Source organism: Nasonia vitripennis, chromosome 4 (genome assembly GCF_009193385.2).
Source record: "Nasonia vitripennis strain AsymCx chromosome 4, Nvit_psr_1.1, whole genome shotgun sequence".
NCBI lineage: Eukaryota > Metazoa > Arthropoda > Insecta > Hymenoptera > Pteromalidae > Nasonia > Nasonia vitripennis.
The window spans coordinates 1,794,292-1,816,044 of record NC_045760.1 but is presented as its reverse complement, the minus strand read 5'-3'; the positions used below and the strand labels follow the sequence as shown (position 1 = coordinate 1,816,044).

Here is a 21,753-nt window from a genome sequence, read left to right as displayed (position 1 = left end):
ATTAAATCGACGTAATAAATTGCGTGGAATGAGGAATTTAAAAGTAACGATCGATACATTACACGATCCGACCCACATGTGGAGCAAATCAGAGTAGGAAGCGTCTGTTGTATACTCGTCTATTGCAATAATTTACTCATTGGCTCGAGCAACTTGTCGACTCGAAGATAATCGATGCACTCATTCAACGGAATTAATGAGCCGATTATAAGTAACTCGTCGTAAATTTGTCAAACCTAAGATAACAAAAGAATCGCTTCATTACACCCCGTAATAGGACTTTGAAAAGGATCCATCCCCGCAGATAAGCCCGTATCTCAACACCGAAACGTAACAGCTCACTGTTTACCTTGCACAAGAGACAACGTTCGAAAACTCGCGCGCTCCGTCAGCTGATCGACCCATATATAAGATATAACCGACCGAGCTCGCATCGGTCCAACCTTCCGCGCTCGTCCCGCAGATAGCGCTGTCGGTCTTTCGGAGGCCATGAGCGGCATAGATCGAGGATCGTCAACAACTGAAACTCGCGGAAAGAGTAAAAGCGCGAGCGAGAGGGAGTGAGAGGCGAGGCGCAGAGTGTAAAACTGTAGAGTCCAGTGCGCCACAGGCAATATGGCAGTCCAGGCTTGACGGATGCTGCCGCAGCAACGTCCCCGGGCACACCCTGGCACTTGAAATCCTCAGTGCGATAGTTCGAGCTGACAGTGCAACGTCGTCGTCGTCGTGCTTGTCGCGCCTCTCACTCGCGCACACGCGCTTCTACAGTACACACACACAGTTATAACGTTCCGCGCGCGCGCCAAATCGTCGTCCGCAGGATTACACCGTGACGCCGTGCTCCAGAAGGAGAGGACGCGACTGTTAGGAGGAAAGCAGCACGTGAGTACGCGCGTTTAACACGAATACAGTCGGCCAGGAGTCGTACACGCTGTCTGTCCTTTTCTCCTCTGTCTGTTTGATTCCTTCTCTCTCGCGCTCGCGGCAGCGCGGACAGTCTTATAACCTATATCCGCGGATGTAAACGGGAATGTAAGAAAGTGCCAAGGAGCTGACACCCTTTCGGACGACGACACGTTCGCCTCTTCGCCGTGTGCGAGTGTGGCCTCTTTCGAGATTTCGCGTATGCATTAGAACGAGACGTTTCTCACAAGGATGTGTGTGTGTGTGTGTGTGTGTGTGTGTGTGTAGGATCGACTGAATTGTCGGCGCGTTGTCATTGATTATTAAGCCGCGCTGATTACTGCAGCCATAGCAGCCCCGCGAGTGCGTTACGCGCGTCTTCCTTCCTCTGTATATCCATATCCATGGCTCTAGTCTTCGCGGCTGTTATGCTCAATTTCGATCGTAATGCCGGCTGCTCTACACATAGGCCTGAATAAGTAAATACAGTCGTGTCGCAGCTCGGTTTATAGATCCCCCTCGTTCACTATAAACGTACCCAGGAAACGTAGGCGCGGTATTTTTCAAAACTCTCTACTTATACAGCTTACTAGCCACACACGTCTTACGCGAGAGAGTTACGTGTGTCTCGCATCAATCGGAGATCGGGCGAGTGCACACGCCATCTTTTTGGCCATTTCTCGCGAGGATCGCGCGATGTTGCGTATAGGTATATATACACACCTATACGCGCCAGTTATATGTAGCGCTCTCGCGGCTAGAGTTACACCTTGACTTCCTGTCGCTCCGACTTCCTGAATCTCCGGATGAGGTTCCTTCCATACTCGCATATTATAACAACTACTTACTTATGAAATAGAAAAGTTGTTTGAAAACTCGACGCAACTCGCGCTTCCCTCTTGTTTACGCGCAAACAACGCGCCAATGTTAACGGTCAAGGACGCCGTAATGTCATCCTCTTTGTAAAAAAATCGCGGCTCTTTGTTCCACGCTTCTAGCGGCAGCATCCTATATAGATAATAACCGGCGGTTTCCGCGAAATCCCCCGAAACCCTCGCTCGCGCGCGATTTTTTGCTTTTCCCTTTTTTCGGCCGTCTGCGATATCCGCGCGCTCGATCCGTGCAACACACAACGGCAGCTTTCTCTCTCTCTCTCTCTCTCCCTCTGGCCTTGAACGGGACTCTGGATGCGCGCGCCCGTCTAGCGCGTGCTGCTCTCCTATACATCCGCGAATATTACACACACACACACGCGGCGGGTCGAGATCCCTTCGTTATGCGCAAAGTTTTCGGTGGGGTTCGCGCAGGTACGGGATTATTAAACACGATGAACCGTAAACTCGGGGGTTTACAGGACAGCGGCGTAAATTACGCGACGTCAGCGCGCGGTAAAAACAGGACGGGTGTATATGGAAGAGAGGAAAAAACAACGAGAGTCTCTTTCATGGTAATTCGAGACATCATTCGGTCTCGATATGCACGAGCGAGCGGCCAACGAGCAGCGTTTTTTATTCCTTCTCTGTTGGCTCGATATATATATATATATATATAAACGTGCAGCGAGACTGCACTCCTACGTGCGCGTATATCGATCAGCTTTTGTTCGTCCTACGAGCCGAGCCTAATATGCCCCTCCGCTTCTGCCAGTCTCTCTCTCTCTCTCTCTCTCTCTCTCTCTCCGCAGAAAATTTCGACGCTCGACTTATTGCCAACACACGTGTACAATCGATAAACGCGCCCGTGGCAACGCGGTTCTCTCGTGCGTTATTTCGTGTTTCCGAGCACAAAAGTCACCATTGTCGGGCTGCATCTCTCGCGCGGAAGAAGGGGGAGAAAAAAATCTGCGCGAGCGCAGAACGGAAAATAAAAATAAAAGGTCCCATTGACCGGATGGCGCGTTCATTGTCGGCCGGTTAGCATAACAATCGAAGTGTCTGGTATCGTTCGCCGATAGACTGAGACGGCCGTCGCACTCGGTGCGGAATGCTGTATCGGACGCATTGCTGGAATCGATCGGCGCGAAATTCGACGGCGGGAGAAAGAGAGAGAGAGAGAGAGAGATATTATTAACGGAACCTCTCGACACGGGTTGCTGGACTTTTTCGATTGGATTCTTGATCCAGACTGCTGCGCGCGCTCTTGTCTCGTTGAATATTAAGTTTGTATAGGTGTAACTTTGGAAAGTCCGTGTTTGCGCAAGAGACACGCAGAGGAGAAAGAATAGAAATTATACGCGGTGACGTGCGATTTTGTTCGGTACAAGCCAGTAATTCCTTTGAAGAGTTGTACCACCGCTTGGAAAACCTCTAATATCATCGACTTACCGTGAAACCGAGTTTCTCCCAACGGGCTATTCTTCCACGCACACACACCGCCGCGATCGATTTTTTCCGCGTAAACACGCAGCGCTCGCGGAGCAATCACCTATCCGAATTCCAGAGTGACTTGCAGCCCCGTCCATTATCGAATCAACCTATATGCTCTTCTTTTTTTTCTCTCTCTCTCTCTCTCTCTCTCTCTCCGATTCCCACTGCGGGAGATTTGCTTTAATTCGATGACCGGCAACTCTATACTCTCTCGCGAGAGCCTCTACATTAGCGCACTCGATTTTTTGCCGCGGAAAATGAAAGGCGCATTAACCCGTCAGTCAAGTTTACCTTTGTCGACTCCACGAGAGCGAGAGAGAGAGAGAGAATCCCCGACTGTATAACTCCTGCGTTTATCGAATGAGCATCAAATTATGCAATATATAGCCGAAGAGTATACGCGAGAGGGAAAAAAGAATTGTACCGTTGATTGCGCGCCGGTCGTTCCCATGAAAACGCGATAAAGAAATATTCACGGTCAAGCGTGCAGCAACGAGGTCGGTTTCCGCTAATTGCGGACTCTCTGAACGTTACGGTATCCAAAAAGTCAATCGACTCGTCGTAGCATTAACGGGACACCTCAGTAACAGCTGGTCGAGCGTCGAGTCATAACGAGTAACGACAACGAGCTGTGTATACGCACCGCTTCGCCGTATTATTCGGTAATCTCGCAGTGCGTTATAGGCATATTACACGCGTTGCGCAATATTCCCTGTACGATAAATCGCGCGGAATGTTAAACGGCGCGTGGGAGGACTCTTTTCCAGCGATAACGACTGATTGATTCGCGCTCGTTGCAGCGAGATAAAAAAAGTCGCGCGACAACCTTCGGACAGCGGATGCTGGCGAGGTGAGGGAGAAGAAGACGAGGAAAAAAAGTGCGCACCATTGTCTTCACCTTCGATTAGCTCGGCGATTTGTCTCGCGTCCCAATATCACCGATATGCCGCGTCGATAAACAGGTTTAAAGTCCCTTTCCCGCGACGACGGCGCTTATGTGTAACTGCAGCGTCCATTCATAATTTATTGTAGTTGGAGGAGCGTGGGCGAGAGAGACTTGCGCTGCACCGACTTCTCTTTCCCTTTGGCCTTTTTCGGAAATCCGGTTCTCTTCCTCGCCAAGCAGCAGCTTTGCTGTGTAACCGTTAATTCGAGCTCTCTCCTGGACACCTCAAGGTGGAAAAAGGCCGAGCTATCACGGGCGACTTCATTAGGCTAACCTTTTGGCACTTTCTTATGCGTGTGTGTTTACTATATCTATACTTGGAGAGACAGAGAGAGGGAGAGAGAGAGAGAAAAGGAAACTGGCAGGTGTCGGGGGCTAGACTGCATCGAATGGCATTATTCGCGCTCGGAAAGCGTACTACATAGCACGCACGATTGAGACGTTGTGCTGCTTTTTAGACACGCACACGCATGTGACTCACGAGATACATACACACTTTCCGAGCGTTGCTCTGTACGTACCATTCCATTACACGTCTCATGGCGCACATACTCTTGCACAACGCCGCACCCGCACTCATGTTTATTCCACGTAAGATTAGTCATTGTTCTTAATATAATATAAAGTATAACCCGTGTGTATTCATCATCTCTCCTCCTCCTCTTCTTCTCTTATGATATCATCGTACGCATTTCGGAAAAAGTACAGCTCATTCTCTCTTGAGCGAAAGAGGCACTTAATATGTGCACGGCGGCGACCACAGGAAGAAAAACGACGAGCGACGGATGCGCGAGCAGTATATAGTTTACCGTTTTGAAAAAAAAAGGGCAATTACGCCGTGCGTTTTGTATCGTCGTAGCCATATACTGGTTTACGCATCGACGATGTCGCACACGACGATCGTCTTACTGCGATGCGGCGAGACGACGATCTTGAACTTTATTTTATTAGCATCTCCGACGATGCATCGGGCGTCGATTGGCATGACCGAATGGGCCGTTTCGGGAAAAATGTCGCAAACAAGCAGCTGACTCACTTTTCATGGCTCGAGTGCCTCGGGCTGTGCGTAATACACGAAATATCATCGCGAATCGCTTAATTCGGTTGCGAGAAAGTCTAAGTCGCACGAGTGTATAATAGCAGTAAGTCTACCGGCGAACGATATTTCGGCCAGCAGTTAGCGGGCTGCGCCATAAATGGCTCGCGGACGTCAATCCTACGCGGCTCGAAATCACGAATTCATATAACACACGGACAGAGAGAGAGAGAGAGAGGTCGAGTCGAGGATGCAGCCTACTCGCTTACTACACGTCTCATTTTTATTTCCTCTCTCTCCGGCGCGCTCTCCGCAAGGGCGTGTACTCCCACTTGATCTCCCGTCTCTCGCTGACCACAAAATGTCTTGCTTTTTCTCTCGGCCTCAGTCGAAGCGGGAGCTCGGTGAGAAAAATTTCTTCTCTCTCCAGCATACTATAATCCTATATACATATCGTACACAGTGTACTATGCTCGGGTGCAGCGATGATCGCATCGAATCAGCAGAAATGTTGTCTATGCTGCAGCAGCTAGGAAGCGGTGAGGAAACGGAGTGTGCGTAACGCGTGTGTGGAATCTGTGCGATGGATCGGATTACTTCCGCGATCAATCATAGGCGGTGTAAAATCCTGGCGTTGAAATTCAATAATAGCAGCGATAAAAACCATCAGCGGATCTCTTTTTCCCTCGTCGCTGTCAGATACTGCAACAAGCTGTAGTGGAAGACTCTGGCGATTCGCTCTCTCGCGACAGCGTCGCCGAGGGAGAACGAACTACTGCGCTGAGCTCGCGCAGTTCAAATGTCAGGCTGTTTTATTTGCGTTTATATATAGAAATCTGGGAGTTCACCCGGTGTCACTTACCTCTATCTCTCTCTCTTTCTCTCTCGTGCGCGCGCACGCGGCTATATACTACATTACACTGTCTCCCTATCTCTATATGGTCTTTTTCGAAATTCGCTCCTGCCAAAAGCCTTATCTTTTTTTTCAGACACTCTCATACACAGCTGCTCGTAAAGTTAGGAATAGATCGGGAGAGTTTTCCTCGCCGCTGCACAATAATTCTCCTCGCAGGAATGTCCGGCAGCGCGAGCGCAAGTGTCCAATGGGTTTTGAAGCTATAACGGTAATACGTACGGAGCTGAACGCGAGCTCTTCCTCTTTCTCGAGACACAGAGCCCTTCTCTTTCTCTCTCTCTCTCTCTCTCCCCCATGTGCTTTTCCGGCTGGCGGTTCGAAATAATAATGGTCTCGCGGTTCGAACCGACCGCTTTCCGAATGAAAAGTCGCGCAACCGCTCATTATTTCGGCATCACAATGGGAGAGAGGAGCCCTTCACTGCTGCTGCTGCTGCGGTGTATTAGCGGCTACTATTAGAAACGTCGAAAAGTTTATTCAAAATATCATCGTCGCCGTGAGCTGTTGAAATGTAGGCTGACGCGAGTAACCCACGCCCGCGTGCGCCTGTCGATACTAATTATCCGCTGAAGCGAGGAGGGAATGATACTTTCGAGCAATCAAAACAAATCGGAGTGTGTGTCGGTATGCGCGGATTATAGACACACACGCGCGCGCGCGCGCGCATGTGATGCCTATACGTCATCGACGACAATGCTCGCGCGCGACAAGTTATCCGGGCAGCTCATCGCCTCAATTACCGCATTGCACCGCGGCCGAGGATCGGGAATCCGGTTTTAAATACGTAACACTCGCGGCGGCTCCCGTATGTATGTACTCGGAATAAATTTACTACTTCGCGACTGCTTTCTTTTTTCCTCTTTCTAACGCCGAGAGCCTTTTTTGCAACGTTGCGCGATACGCGTTTTCGTCGGTTATACACACACACACACACACGAGCGTGGAGAGAATATTTACCAAGTGCGCTGGGCTAATTATCGCGTTCCCAGGCTGCAATCTATCGGCTGCTGCGTGTGAATCGTTGTATAGGATATGGCGATCTACTTTCGCTGCAGATTTTGACCTTATTCAGTACACTGTCGCTTTAAAATTCAAAACGCCGATTATGGCTAATCTGCAAAAAGAGCTCGAGTTTAGAGATCCAGTCTAAGTGTGTGTACCGCTCGCACGCAGACTGGGGCAACTGAAAAAGTGCCCGTTTCCTTTTCTCGAGCTCTCTGGAACTGGTTGCGATTTCTATGCGAGAGTCTGGGCGCGTATAAAATTTGAATCTAAAAAGCTCTCTTATCGTTTACGTCGACCAGTTTTCGAGCCGATTATCATCCGATTTGTCCTGTATATATAACGCAGCCTATTGGTAAACTCATTATCTTTCGCGAGATCCGTATTAATTTGCCTGTCAGCACCCGACCACCGCGTGTATAACGACAGGATAAAATTATCGAGCGCTAATATTTCATCCTCTTATCCGAAGTATCGATTTGGGGCGCAGTTTTCGATCCTGTCGATTAGCGTACGAAACTAGATGTATAATAGAAAAATAGCTGCGGATTTATTATCGCCGCGCATAACCAGGGCATCATTAACAAGCCATCCGTTTTCTTCTGCGCGCGAATTATTAACTCGTCGTCCTCCTTACATCGCTGCCACACTGCTAAATTTCACTCGTCTATTTTAATTGACTCACTGTACACCGCATCATCGCAACAGAGCGTAATAAGAAACTTATCATGCATCTCTCTCTAGAGTTTTTCTCGCCTCTCGGGATGCGCTACTTAGACGAAGCGTGAATTTCAGTTTCGCGATTATTGCGATCCCCGACGACGGAATCATACGGCGGCGCGCATTTTCGGCATTCCCAGACGCGCGCGCGACGCTTTATTCCGGAGCTTCCGCGAATAAAACGAGAACGAGATGCATTCGAGGAACAGCTGCGACGATCGAATGAAACGATTACTTCCCGTTGTTCGAACGGAAGTGCTCTATGTGCTTCCTCCTCGAAAATAGTATATACGAATGTAGGACACGCTTCCCTTTTTGGGATTAAAATCGTCTTTAAAAATACCGCCGCCGCCGCCGCCGCCGGCGACAGGCGCGCGACGCCGTAAATCGTCTCGGGGAGAGGAATCTTTCCCGTTTCCGGCAGCGTTTCGATTTTTTCTATTACGCTGCTCTCTTCGGTAATCCAGTGCACACGCGAATGTTTGTTAAAGCCGAGCTTTCGATCTCTCGCAAAAACCGTCCCTCTCTCTCTCTCTCTCGCGGAGGTCATTAACATCAGCGCGCGCATAGCGCACGAAAATAATGAGCGACGACGACATCGAGGAAGGAAAGAAAAAACAGAGAGTAAGAGGGTGGGGTGGGAGGCGCGAGGGTCGTGTTCCCGAAATACGTCCTCGTAGTCGGCGGCGGCGACGACGGAGAGGAAAAGCGCCGAGACACAGTTCTCCGGCACGTCGTCTACGTCGCACACGCTCTGCACGTGCGCGCTGCACGCGAAGTTGTTATCCGACTGTGCGCGGGATAAGTTGTCGCTAGTTGAGTTTTCGCGCGATAAGAGCCTCATCGAGTATATAGCATTTTGCACGAGTTTCGTATTGTTGCCAAATTTTAAAAAGAGACGCCTACACCTTCTCGTTCGTTACAAGTGCTCGAAAACGTTTGATTGAACGAGAAACAAAATTCTTTTTACATATCCTTACCCATCGGAGCGAGCGCGCTTAACACCCCATAAAGTCCATATCTCTCAGCGAGCATCTTCGTCGCGGGCCATTAAAAAAATCCCCTCACCCTCCCCACCCCTCTATCTCTCTCTCTCTCTCTCTCGACATCGTCCGCGCGCGAAAAAAGAAGCCTTCTCTGTTTTGACACTTAAAAAACTCTCGCTCGCTCGTTCGCTCTTACAATAAACGATTCTCCCCCCCCCCCCCCGCCACACTACACTGCATTGTGTGCGCGCGCGAGCACGAAAATAGAAGCGATGCTCGTCGGGCAGCGCGCTAATAGCCGCCGGCGAGTTACTGGCACTCGTTGAGACTCTATCCGCTCTCTCACTGTGCGCGCATCGATCGCGAGCTAGTCTTCTTTTCTTTTTTCCTTATTTTTCGTCGCAACAATGCCGTTGAAAATCGAGAGCGGCACCTACACGGTCAATCGGCGTCCGACGTCATCGGACACGACGAGCAGCAACGGCAAGAACAGGCTGTCCAAGTTCACGCTCTGGAGACACTGGCGCCGCAGGTATTCTCGTGGACAGTGTGTGTGTGTGTGTGTGTGTGCGATCGAGCTTTTCTTTATCACGGGTTGACAGTCTATCGCTCTAACCGTCATGTGCGTGATGTTCTTTGAGTTTTCCCTCGTGCTCTGCCTTAGCCGCCTGGAGTTGCGAATCGCTTTGAGGAGAAAGTAAGTTTCGGGGGGGCATCGCTGCGGTAGATTTTCTATTATGTGCCGTAACTTTGTGCGCGAATCGCGGCGAAGAATAATTCTGCGTTCGTTTTTACCTGATTCGATCAAAACGGAGCATGACAAGCGCGACTTCATTCGTATAATCTGAATACATAAATGTTTAATCGGCGAACGCCCACTTTCCGAAGCGACGCGTCTGTTCTGGAACGCGACGATACATCGTATACAATAAATAATGAAAATTTTAAATGCGTAACGCGCACTTGGTCAACGCCGCATGAAAATATGCGGCGGCGGACATTATTGGTGTACGGCAATTTCAGATATAGTCCCTCCTCTCGCACACGTATTCTCATAACTATATATATTCTTAACCATATTAACGCACGTTTATCGCACGCAGATACCACAGTATTACAATACACGCACAAATAAAATCCGTTGGCGAAACCGTAGCTACACCAGTCCGGAAGTTGCATGCAATACCCCCCCCCCCTTCTGTATTATCAAACCGGTGCATGTCATCGACCAAAAAAAAAAAAAAAACAAAGAACATGAAAACGGAGGCGAGTATAAGCAAAAAGCAAGCATCTAACGTTGGCAAACTGACTCAGTGTTCACGAGGATCGTGGCTCGTCGGAGGAGCGAAGCAGCAGCCAGCAGCAGCAGCAGCAGGAGGAGCCTCCGCTGCCGCCATCAAGGACGACTCGTCGCTCTCGGCCCCACTCGCTGGCCGTCCAGCCGCTCAACTACCAGCGCCTCGACCCGGACCAGCTGCCGCCGCCGCCGTCGCCGTCGCAAGTCCTCGAGAACAGGCAGCCGGAGGCTCCGGCCTCCGCACAGGCTGCCGGCACAGTTAGACAGCCGAATATGACCAGCCAGGAGAGCATCGGCAGCTGCAGCCTCGACGTCGACAAGTCCGCATCCGACCGATCAGGTTCGGTTAATCTCTCACACGTTCTTAGCGATACTCCGGTGCGACCTCATCGTCCGGGAGCGAGAACACACGAGCTATTCTCGCTCCTCTCCCTTCCGCCGATGGAGCCTGCGCAGTCGGGGGAGTCTATACGTTATCCCCCTCGCACATAAGTGTATCGGCGCGATGAGTCAGTCTGCTATGTACTCGCGACCTCTCAATTCCTGCGCTGGCGAACAATCGATCCGCGCGCACGTATTTTATATACAACTCGCAAGAGAGAATCGGAGCAATTCGAAGAAATCCTCAAGCTCGGAATAATCCGGCCGCTGCACTTAGCTGCGCTGAATAAGCAAGCTCCTGCGCGAGTGTGCCTGTGTATATCAGTGCGAGAGTGCGATTGAAAAGCCGCAGCGCGCTATGCTATTCTCGGTGTCCTCTCTCGCTCGCTCGCATCGGTGACATTTTTAAAAGGAATTCCTCTTTCCTTCGGAATTTATATATATACACTGTAGCGGCGGCGGCGGCGGCGGCGGCAGCAGCAGCAGCCCTCTTATCGTTTACGGGAAAAAAGAGGAAAACGCACGCACACACACACACATACACACACAGAGAGATAGCTCCTCCTTCTCCTACTCCTCCTCGTCTTTCACTTTCGTCGCCGGCGCTGCAGGAGCAAGTGTCGCGCCGCCGGCTAAAACGGGTCGCTGCCGCAGTCTACTCTGCGCCGCCGTCGTCGTCGGCGATCATACCGCAGTGCCCGCACGTGCTTGACGAACGCGTCGATAAAGTAAGCGAGGCTTTACGAACCGACTAGAAATCCTGTTCGGAGCCCTTCCTCAGCCTCTTTCTCTCTTTGATGATTTATCATTCACGCACACACTCACACGCACAGCAGAAGAAGCGCTAATTCTCGCTCTCTTCCCCGCAGAGGTGAACGCGGGCTCGCTGTCGGAGAAGACGCTGCACAGCCTGAACCTCTCGACGTGCAACGGTGAGCCGACGATCCGCGTGACCGAACCACCACCAGCTCCCGAGAGCAATGGTCATGAGAGTCACGAGCCACACAGCGGAGAGGACGGGAGCGACGGAGCCGGAGAGCAGCAGCTGACGGCGAAGAAGCCGAGCTACCTGGGCCTGGCCTGCAGCATCAACGGCTACAGCGGCATCACCAGATACGACAGCAAGCTACGAGAGGGTTTCCGCTCGAGGGACAGCAGCCCTGGTTCTAGGCTCATCCACAGGGACACCAGTCCGGCAGGTTTCAGGTATGTACGGCTCGCGAGGGTCTGGCTAACGAGGATAAGGATGTGGGTCAGCTTTCTATAACCGATACGTATCAGGTCGAACGAGACGCTGAACGTACCTACGTCCGCCGGTAATCAGCAGCCAACGAAGAGCCAGTCGATATCGCCGCTCGCGATGGACCGCCAGCACAACGGCTTCGCCAACGGCGGCGTCAAGCACAAGATCGACAACTACCACGAGTCCAGCCGCGTCATCGGCTCGTGTCAGGGCTACTCCGAGGTCGATCGGGGCACCCCGGCCGGACACGCCGCGGCGCTCGAGCAGCTCAGCCCGATACGAGCCAGCTCGCCCAACAAGCGCGACAGCCCCGTCGGCATGCGCATCGCCGCCTACAACCAGCAGAACAAGTCCTACTCCTCGATGTCCAGCTCGTCGCCCAAATCGTTCAGTGTCAACGGTACGTTTGAACATTACGCGTATGATAATTGTATATCTTATAGCCGCTAGATCAATCGAAGCGCCATCTGTATCTAATCACGGCTTATCTCCCTCCAGTTTCGCACGCGTCGTACAGCGAGACGAGCATACTGAACGGCTCGTCGGACCACGAGGGCGGCTTCAACTCGTCGGCGAGCAGCGAGAAGTCCTTCATCCAGCAGCGCGTCGAGCGGCTCTACGGGCCTGGCGCTCTGGCCCAGGGATTCTTCTTCAAGCGCAGCAGTAAACACGATTTCAGCCACGACTCGTCCGCCAACAAGTCCAGCAGCAGCAGCAACAACAACAACAACAACAACAACTCCTCCGTGCACGAGACGAGCGTCGAGGAGTCGCTGAAGAATCTGCCGGTGCTGCGGCATCTGCGCCCCGAGTTCCGAGCTCAGCTGCCGGTCGTCAGTCCGAGGAGGCCCACCGACGGCACCGAACAGATCATCAAACCGCTGAAGAGGTATGTACTTTTGCCTTATCGCCCATTTGACAATTGACAAACTTTCCCGAGCCAGTTTGATTTTACGCCTTTGCTATTGTTTAGAATTTCACTTTCGACCGGAAAGAACGATGCCAAAGAAATAAAAGCGAGTCCGATAAAGCAGGAGAGCAACAACGCGACGAGCGATGTGAAAATGACTGCCAGCGTTACCAGTCTCACAGATCAGCAGCCCGCTGCCCCAAAAGTCGTTTTACCAGTGCTGGAACCTAGCGCGAGTCTCACCAATATCCCGAAACAGGGCGCCGAGACGCCCAAAAAGGTCCAGGAGAAGGACGGCCATTACTTCATGAGTGTACGTATTTATGTCGTTCGATTTTCAGCTCTTGTAATGCTAAGTGTCAATAATTGCCACACGTTCTGATATTTGCAGGTACTCGACAAAGAGCGAAAGAGGTTAATCGTGCTGGCGGAAGGAGCAGAAGCAGAGCTATCCGGTAGTGGAGCATCGGCACTTCCAGAGGAAGCTGCTGGAAAATTGAGATCCGCCGCTGGAAAGGCCAGGTTGTTGGCATCGCAAAAGATGAAGCAATTCGAAGGACTATGTCAGAAAAATATCGTGAGTGCATTGATCATTGATTCTCGTGAACTCAAATAACGATTTACTTACGAGTCGGTTTTGGTTATCGCAGAATCAAGTGCCTGGCGAAGAATTCCCAACGACCAGCGAGGACCTCGCTGGATTCTGGGATATGGTCATGCTGCAAGTGGTTCAAGTCAATGACTTATTCGAACAGCTTGATCGGTCAAGAAAGTCACAATGGCAAGAGGTAAACCCGCGCTAGTTTCGGTAATTAAAGATAAAGGTATACTAATGCTCGGTACGTTTCGCAGGTTGCGCCGGAACAGAAACCAACGCCCGCCACACCGCACAATGGCAGTGCTATAAAACGACGCCAAACTCCAGCATCGAAAGCTAAGTCAGCCGCCAATGCCGAAGCCGCTCGTAAAGCTCGCGAGGCAAGGGAACAAACTCGTCGGCAGCTTCTCGAAGAAAGAAGACGCGCCATGCGGTCTAGCGCCGGAAAGCCGAACAACTCTGTGGAGATGTTTCTTCCCGAAACGTAACAAAAGTAAACACTTTATGAAGTTAAGGCCTCTAAGCAGTAGGACAATTTTCAAATCGGATAGTACCCTGGCAAAAAACAATTGTATACAAATCGGTTTTGTAATGCTCATTTGCTCAATGAGCGTTTGAAAATGCGTTATTAAAAATATGACAACCGTTATAGGTGCGATTTGAAGTTAATCGGTTTGAACAAAATTAAATTTTTTAAATCTTGCAGCAATGATACTAACAGTAAGCTTCGCAAGACATCGATATATTAGGCAGAAATAATTGACCAGACAAATTCTAAGAATTTTTATAGAAATTTTTTTCTTTTGATAATTGTCGTTTTAATAATAAGAGGAAAATTGAATCACGGATGTAAATATTTTTGATATATTGAAACGCCGTTCAACATTTGGTCGGATCAAACGTGCACACTTCAACATGATAATTATACGCAACACTGTTTTATTTCTACCGAAGTGTCTATATTCCCTTGTCACTGTTGGGAAAGCAATCTTGTAACAATACAAAATAATTTTTGTCTACTCAAATGTGGCATTAATTTGTTAGTTCGGATATTTATATATACGTGTGTATAATGATGGCGCGAAAGACTGGTAAAAAAACTTTGGATTGAGAAACCATTTGATCGTCCAAGACGACAAAGCATGTGAAGAACTCTGGTGCATTGTAATTGTAAATATCCATTCCATACGCATTTGACAACTGCATTAGAGCTTTGTTTTTGTTTGGGTTGTCAACTTGGATGAATTCCTGTTAATATTACTTTTTATTACTACAAAATAATCTGTATGACATTGAATGTAAAACATTTTAGAAGTAACTGTAGATATGACAAGGTTCTTACTTTTTACTCAGTCATATTGAAATTTATTAATACTCATTTAAAGTTTGGTGATAGAAAAGATTGCGAGTTACTTTTTTATAGTCTCCCTAGGAGATAGTCGTTTATCGTTCCCAATGGAACAACAAAGTTGAAGGCAGATTTTTAACGTTTAAAATGTAGACTCTTGTACGATTATGCATGTAAAAAGTATCGAGTACAGATCGGTTAATTTGACCTCGACCAGTGTGCGAATGTGCGAATAAGTTTTTAAATTGTATATACAAACAAAATGCACGAAAAGTAGGCATCGTACGAATTATTTTTTGCTATTCTCGAATTAGGTTCGAAACTTTTGAGCACATTAATTCTTTTGTATCTGTTATCTTTTCAGTAGTAATTTATATTCAGATTTTTCGTATAGTTTTGTATTAATGCATCCGGCGCGGTGCTCTTCGTCGACACTAATTTTTCTCCTGGTGAATGCCAAGTGAGCGATTTCCGCTTTACACAATCACGTTTTATTGTCGTATACACTGCAAAAGTTGCTTCAACTGTCGGGCCGAGACAAGGTCGAGCACGAATTTAAAAACTTTTTAGGACTATTTTGAAAACCATTATTTTTCTGTTTTTAACATTTGGTACTTTTTACTCGATGAAAAAAATATTTATTTATTTAAATTAAGAGAGAGAGAGCTAGATCTCGTTGAGTACGAGATCACAGCGCGCGATGAATTCTTTGTAAGATAGTGTCTAAGGTATATTTGTAATAAATTTTCGATCGGCATTAACCAAAACAGACGAAGGCTATTTCTCATTCTCACAACGTATCCCTTACGCCAGAAATAAATCAACCATATTAATACAATATTTATTAAACATAGAAAAATGTACATAAAAAACGTTTACAGGTAACTTACGATACATCGTTCGATCGCTTGTCGAGTAGAGAGACGCTATTGTGAGACTCTTAAACATTAGGCGTATGCAAGTAAATCACGGATCCGTGATATGTAAAATCGTGGAGTTAGAGCGAGTGTACGCTGCGCGTATAATATCTGTAGATGGCACTTGGAATTCATTCTAGGAATGGGCCGAGAGCGTGGTTCTCATTATAAAACTTATCTCCGAAAAAGCCGTCATGACTCTGCTCTGTTTCGCCGCGATCGCAGTCGCTATTCACACGAGGCATATGAGACTCTTGCCTTCGTTCATCTTGTCCTGGACTTTGTCGCTCGCCGTCGACTTTTCAGCCTGGTTGCTGAACACCGCGCAGACGAACGTCAGCATCACGCCGAAGACCGCGCAGTAGAACGCCCAGCCTGTAATTTTAAGAATGTTCTTCTATAATAATAAGTCGATGAATTGGTTGTGAATAATGCGTCACCTAGAGTGCAGCTCGCGGGGTAAAAGGCGTAGGCGTCCATGCCGCAGATTCTCTGCACCCTCTCGGCGCCCCATCCGGCTGGATACAAGATCATCCCGAGCAGATAAATGATTCCTGCGAAAGTTCAAAGTCGTTATAGCGAGGAGAGAAACGATCATCGTCGAGAGACGAAGAGTACAGGGAAAGTACCAGCGACAGCCTGGGCAACTCCAGCGAGATTGAAGATGCTCTTCCTGCCGACGCTCTGCACGCAGCATCCGAGCAGCGCGGCGACTACCGTGATCCCCATGACCGTGAGCCCCAGAGCCATGAAGAAGAGCGAGGCCTTCCAGCAGCCGGGAAAGACCGACGAGTCTGTGGCCAGTCCCTCCATGTTGAAGTTGCCGCAGTGGTTGCGGCCGAAGAGCTTGATGCAGCGGTTGTAGATGCCCACCGTCGGCGAGTACAGTTCCGTGCCGTTGGCTGAAAAATATTATGACGCATTTGGCTTTACTGTGCACGAGTAAAAACAGTCGACGATGAGAAATGGCCCGTAGAGAGAGAGAGAGAGAGAGAGAGAGAGAGAGAGAGGAATGCACGGGGGGATAATAAGTTTTAGAGAGAGGGAGAGAGAAGCGTTTTATGTCTCACTAGTGTCTATCGTCCCTGGCGGGCTCACCAGCCATCTGGGAGTGATGACGGCCGATAAAACCGCCATAAACGCCAGGAGGGAGAGCAGCGTCCAGGCCAGGCTGCGCCCGGTCACTATCACGTAGCAGCACATCCTCGATATACGTATATTTCTCCGCTACTGCGCCTCTGGCATTTTCTGCAACAACAAACGGGGTCGTCGACGTTGTTATTAATTTTTGTTGGTGTAGTAACCTTATAGGTGGCAATAATTGATACCCCCCCCGAATTTGCATAATTGCCCGAGAGCGGTAAAGATAAACCGCGTGTATGCGGGCGACGAAATCTCCTTCTCGCCTCGATTGCAGAAAGCCATTTTTCCTAATTGACTGCTATGGCTATTCGGCCTCTAAATATAGAACGTGTATAAAGTTTTCGCTCGACTGCGTTGCACATAGGTATAGGCACATTTCTTGGAAGCTTGTATGCGTAGGAGCTTTTATTTTACCGCATACCCTGCTGGTAAAAAGTTTTCGAGTGCGCCGTAAACTGGTCTCTCTCTCTTTCTATCCGCTCGAAATTCCCACGACTGAAAAGCGCAGTTTTCGACTATAATAAGCGATTCGAACGTTATCCGGTGTCTCTGTCGTTATCGGGTTCTCGGAAAGTCCAGCCGTCGTTACGCGCGAAAAATCGGAGAGCTGCGATCTTTTTGCCGAAAATCGTGCCCGACCTTATCGCCCCGGAAAGCATCGCGCGCGGCGATTCGTCACATCGCCGGAGATTGTGCCCCGTAAAAAACGCATATAAGAGACGGTCGTCAATCAGCGCGCGAAAAAAAAAACGACGCAATAACGGCAGTAAAGTCAAGACGAGTAGGAAGAAGATGTGTGCGAAACAAAACTGCTTCCTTTCGCTCTCCTTTATTGTCATTCCTATCCCTCTCTCGGTCTCTCCTATACTCACGACTTTTTGCTCCGTAGCTCCTTTACGGCCACGCCTTGCTCTCTCTCTCACACACATATATAATACGCGCCATTGTCCCTCGCGACGGCGTTACACATATAACACATGTATCGCTGCGGAGAATTAAACTGCGCCCATCAATCGCGTGAATTGGTCGAGCGAGTGGTGCAGTTGACGAGGACCTGCGGGCGATGTCGTAACCAACCCTTCGCGCGTGTGTATTTTTTCGAGTACTCGTGGCGTTTGTCCTCAGCGCGCGCATGCGAGCGTAATTTATGGCCCTTGAGATGGTACTCGTATCGGCTTATTTTTAGACGGCTGTAATAAGCGGCGAATGAATGAGTCATTGTTTTGATACGGGCGTTTGTTTTTTACTGCGGAGAGGGGCTTTTCGAAGACGTTCTAATTTCGATCTCGCCGAGTAGTTTTTAATCTTATCTTCGCTCGACGAGGGTATAGACGAAGCAACAAAGCGAGCGTTACAGCCCGTAAACGGGTCGTCAAATTACAGACCGCGGGTGTGTGATCGAAATGGGACGACGCGATTTCGCAAGGTTCTCCCGGCGAAGGCCGACCAGTCCCGCAAAAATTCGCCACACAAACGGCTCGTTAAATTCAATCCCAGAAACGTACGACTAATCCTGCCGTTTCGCGAACGAAAATCCCGCCCTCGGCATCTGCACACAGCAGCAGCTGAACGCGGAGAACAGGTGGCCCTTTTTCTTCCTCTACAACAGAAGCGCGCAGCTCTTAATACTTACGCGGCGAGCGAAAGAGAGAGAGAGAGAGAGAGAGAGAGAGAGAGATGATCGGGCGCGAATACCATTTATCCGCGAAAGAGCTGCCGCGCGTGTAATATATATCGGGGGCGATTTTATCGCGATGATTTATCGCGATAGCTCGGCCGACCGGACATTCCGGATTCCTATGTGCTCTATTTTACAGGGCGACGTCGCTTGGTTGGAGCTTCCTTCTGCATCCACACCTCTGCGCTCTCTGCGTTGTGCATATCCAGTTTGATGGCTCTCGACGGCTTCGTTTTAGGGACGGCTTATTTATTCCCGGCGACGATCGCGCATCGACGGATAATTGCCGGCGACAAATCGTTGCCGCTCGTTTGCCTCTCTCTCTCTCTCTCTCTGCTTCGAGATGTCGTTTTAATTAATAGTTGTACACGCTCGGCCATTCGAGGATGTCCGACGATTTTATGTACTCGTTACCATCGATTTCGCATCTCGCCACTTGAATTCCAGCCAAGTGGCCGTTATCGTTAAATAGCTCCGAGAGCATTACGCGAGAGAGTGCAGAGCAGCGACAAAGGTGTCAGCCATACTTTGGCTACCTATATGAACACGCAAACTCACTCTCATTTCGATTTCCGCTCATCAGGCGTGCATATGTATCCACGCAGGCTCGAGAGTGAGTCAGCGTATATAGTAGGCTGCTCGACGCACCCATAGCGCAAAGTCGAGCTGCGCTCGTACGCGCAACCGATTCAGCCTCGCGACCGGAGAATCGAAAAACGCGCAAAAAACGCGCCGCGCGAAGCGAGGGGCAAAGAGAGAAAGAGAGAAGGAGGCGAGTATATAGGAATAAGAGAAAAGCGCCCGCTATATGCATACACGCGTGTGCTATAGGTATATATATATATACACGCAGGGAGCGCGAATCGCCGACTGTTCCTTTTTTTCACTATATATACGTACTCGGTGCGCGCGCGGAGATCTTGCAGAACTGCCCACGCCTCTGTCCGTAAACTCGTCTCGAGAGTACAGAGAGGGACGGGCACACGCGATGCATTCTAATTAGCTCGATGTGCGCGAGAGGGAAAAGCCGGTACGCGATGCGTTTTCCCGCCGCGAGACGCTTTTCGAATCGGAGTCGTTTTTTTTTTTTTTTTTTTTTACGCGGGATGTTAACGCGCTTTCGCTTCACCTATATCGCAATTTGGCCGGACAAGCGAGCAAAGTCCCTCTATATAGTAGCGCAAAGAAACGCGCACGAATTCGGCCCTCGCGCGCGCGCGCTCTGAAAATAAACACGACACGCAGAGTCTGATGAAGGAGTCATTGACACGAGAGAGAGAGAGAGAGAGAGCACGCTGCACGCCATGCTAGACCGTTCTCTCTTTCTCTTATACTCTATATATACGGAACCGAGTCCAAGCGAGATAAGCCCGATCGCAGGTCAGCTGCGACGGCAGCAACATCCATTCGAGCTTGTCGCGAAGGGCCAGTGTGTGTGTGTGTCCGTATGAAAAGGGCCTATAAGGCGCGGCTTTCCTCGCGCGCGTGATTCAATCGTCCCCCGCTTTCTCTCTTCACGCGAGGGTGCGGGGGGCATTACACACCTATACGCAACCGTGAAAAATACAACCGACGTTACGGGCATGTCGATGCGACCGACCGCATTGTACCCTACTCGAATACAAATCGTTTCAGCGGCACGTATCATCGGAGTACGCGAAAGAGGCGACGATTTATTTTCGACACTCGCGATATTAACGCAGCGCTAGAATTGCTGCGCTTTATTCGGACGATAAGTGTAGTGCGAGACGCCCACGCGAAATCTCCCCTTCGCTTCCGGCTTCTTCGGGCGATATTCCTGTGCTAACAGGCGCGCGAGTATTGTTTACCCTTCCGATTATAATTAAAGGATAATTAAACGGCGAAAAAGGGGTCTTCATCGATCACGAATAAATTCGAAACGCATCGGCTGATCTCCTTACCCGAACAAACGGCAGGGGAACGCGGGCGACTCGTTAAACAAAAGTCTCTCTCCCGCGACTCGTCTTTTTTCCGCATACCCGGCGATAAATTCAAGTCCGCGGTGGCTCGTTTCTCTCCCCCCCCCTCTCTCTCTGTGTACACGAGTCGGTATCGCTTCGGTTTGGCCACACGGCTTTCCGGAAAATTCATACACGCTCATTCGGCCACTTGCAACTCTCGGGAAATTTTAACGAGCTCACGCAACGGAATTTAATCCCATTAAGGCGAGAGAGCCGAAAGTCTCTCGGATGAATAATCGTGCCGAGGCCTAGCCTTCCTAAAAGGCTTAAGTGTCGGAGTGATGAATTCGGGCTTTGAGAGCCGCCCGCGAGAGAGTAAGTATACCGATACGCACAGCATCGCTGTATGCAGCTGAGATGCAGCTGGGACCACACTGCGTGTGAAACCCCCCCCCCCCCCCCACCCCACCCCTCCGTAGATGAGATTTTTTCCTATATAGCTGGCGTCACATAGTGCTCGCGTTATGTGGCCCGATAGCGCGATCGAGATAAACAAACAAGACGGGGGAGATGAGCGCCGCATTTTCTATTTGATTCTCCCTTTATGGCGCTGTGGGGAGCTGAAATTTCGGAGCTTAATTGATAAACAGAGCGCGCGCGCGCATGAATCAGGCCGCTTGCGGAGGGAAGAAACGTTGTTATTACGGTTATTAATTTACGATCGAGACTAATCGAAGGAGGCCGCGACTCGATATTCGATTACTCGGCCAAGGCTTAATTAGTCGCTCGGTGAAAATAACGCGGCTGCGTTTTTACTCCTCCGCGCGTATCGATATGAATCAAAATAATTGCCACGCGACGGACACGAATATGCGCGGAATTCCAATAAGGAGCAGCGCGAGTAGTCTCTCTCGCGAGAGAAAGAGAGAGAGAGAGAGAAACGAAAGCGATGGGCATCGGGATGCATAATTCATAAATGTAACCCCCGCCGTATACACACACACGCACGCACGCATAGCCTTGACGGCGGAGACGAGACGAGCCGCGACTATACCCGTAAATTAATGTAATCGCGAGAGATGCAGCGACGGCGGAACGTTTTTGGAAGCGCCACACACACACACGCGAGCATCAGCTCTCTCTCTCTTCTATAGGTATCGCACGAGGTGCTGTTGATTCCGAGATGACGTTTCGCAAGCCGACAGAGATGAAGAAGCTTACCCTTTGTGTCTAATCCATGACGAGTCACTCCTCGATTCCCACGATAATTCACATCTCAGTAGAGCTGCCGCTGCAGTCGCACAAAAACAGTCCACACGTGAGCCTTATATCAGTATTTGCGTTTTCGGCAACAACACAGTAGCACACTTATATATATATGACGTATAGACGGGAGCAGTGGCGGGACACGACCGGCGCCGACGATGAGCCGAGCCGAACT

General features: G+C 49.7%; 2 protein-coding genes across 18 annotated transcripts in view; one reads left to right on the top strand and one right to left on the bottom strand.

The window, feature by feature from the left end:
• Positions 1-15,423, top strand: part of LOC100122044 (disks large-associated protein 4) — a 26,521-nt gene extending 11,098 nt beyond the window's left edge. For 15 of the 16 annotated variants that reach the window (XM_032599447.1, XM_031929051.2, XM_032599451.1 and 12 more), the window contains 8 exons: positions 10,190-10,512; positions 11,423-11,759; positions 11,835-12,196; positions 12,295-12,685; positions 12,770-13,019; positions 13,098-13,283; positions 13,357-13,494; positions 13,559-15,423. In XM_032599447.1, coding sequence (XP_032455338.1) covers positions 10,190-10,512; positions 11,423-11,759; positions 11,835-12,196; positions 12,295-12,685; positions 12,770-13,019; positions 13,098-13,283; positions 13,357-13,494; positions 13,559-13,792 — 2,221 coding nt within the window. In that variant the 3' untranslated portion in view covers positions 13,793-15,423. Of the gene's footprint in view, positions 1-8,572; positions 9,408-10,189; positions 10,513-11,422; positions 11,760-11,834; positions 12,197-12,294; positions 12,686-12,769; positions 13,020-13,097; positions 13,284-13,356; positions 13,495-13,558 lie in introns of those variants that run through there. The other variant, XM_008213261.4, reaches the window with a different exon arrangement.
• Positions 15,251-21,753, bottom strand: LOC100122060 (LHFPL tetraspan subfamily member 2 protein). Of its 2 annotated transcripts, none has more exons than XM_001605613.6 (5): positions 21,534-21,753; positions 16,640-16,817; positions 16,199-16,471; positions 16,010-16,123; positions 15,251-15,944 (listed from the first exon to the last, which is right to left on the bottom strand). In XM_001605613.6, exons 2-5 carry the CDS (start codon positions 16,770-16,772, stop codon positions 15,802-15,804), a joined length of 663 nt encoding a protein of 220 aa, XP_001605663.3. In that variant the 5' UTR covers positions 16,773-16,817; positions 21,534-21,753; the 3' UTR covers positions 15,251-15,801. The 2 variants fall into 2 exon arrangements, with proteins under 2 accessions (XP_001605663.3, XP_031784918.1); XM_031929058.2 differs by having other exon boundaries at positions 15,480-15,944; positions 16,668-16,817; positions 21,534-21,746.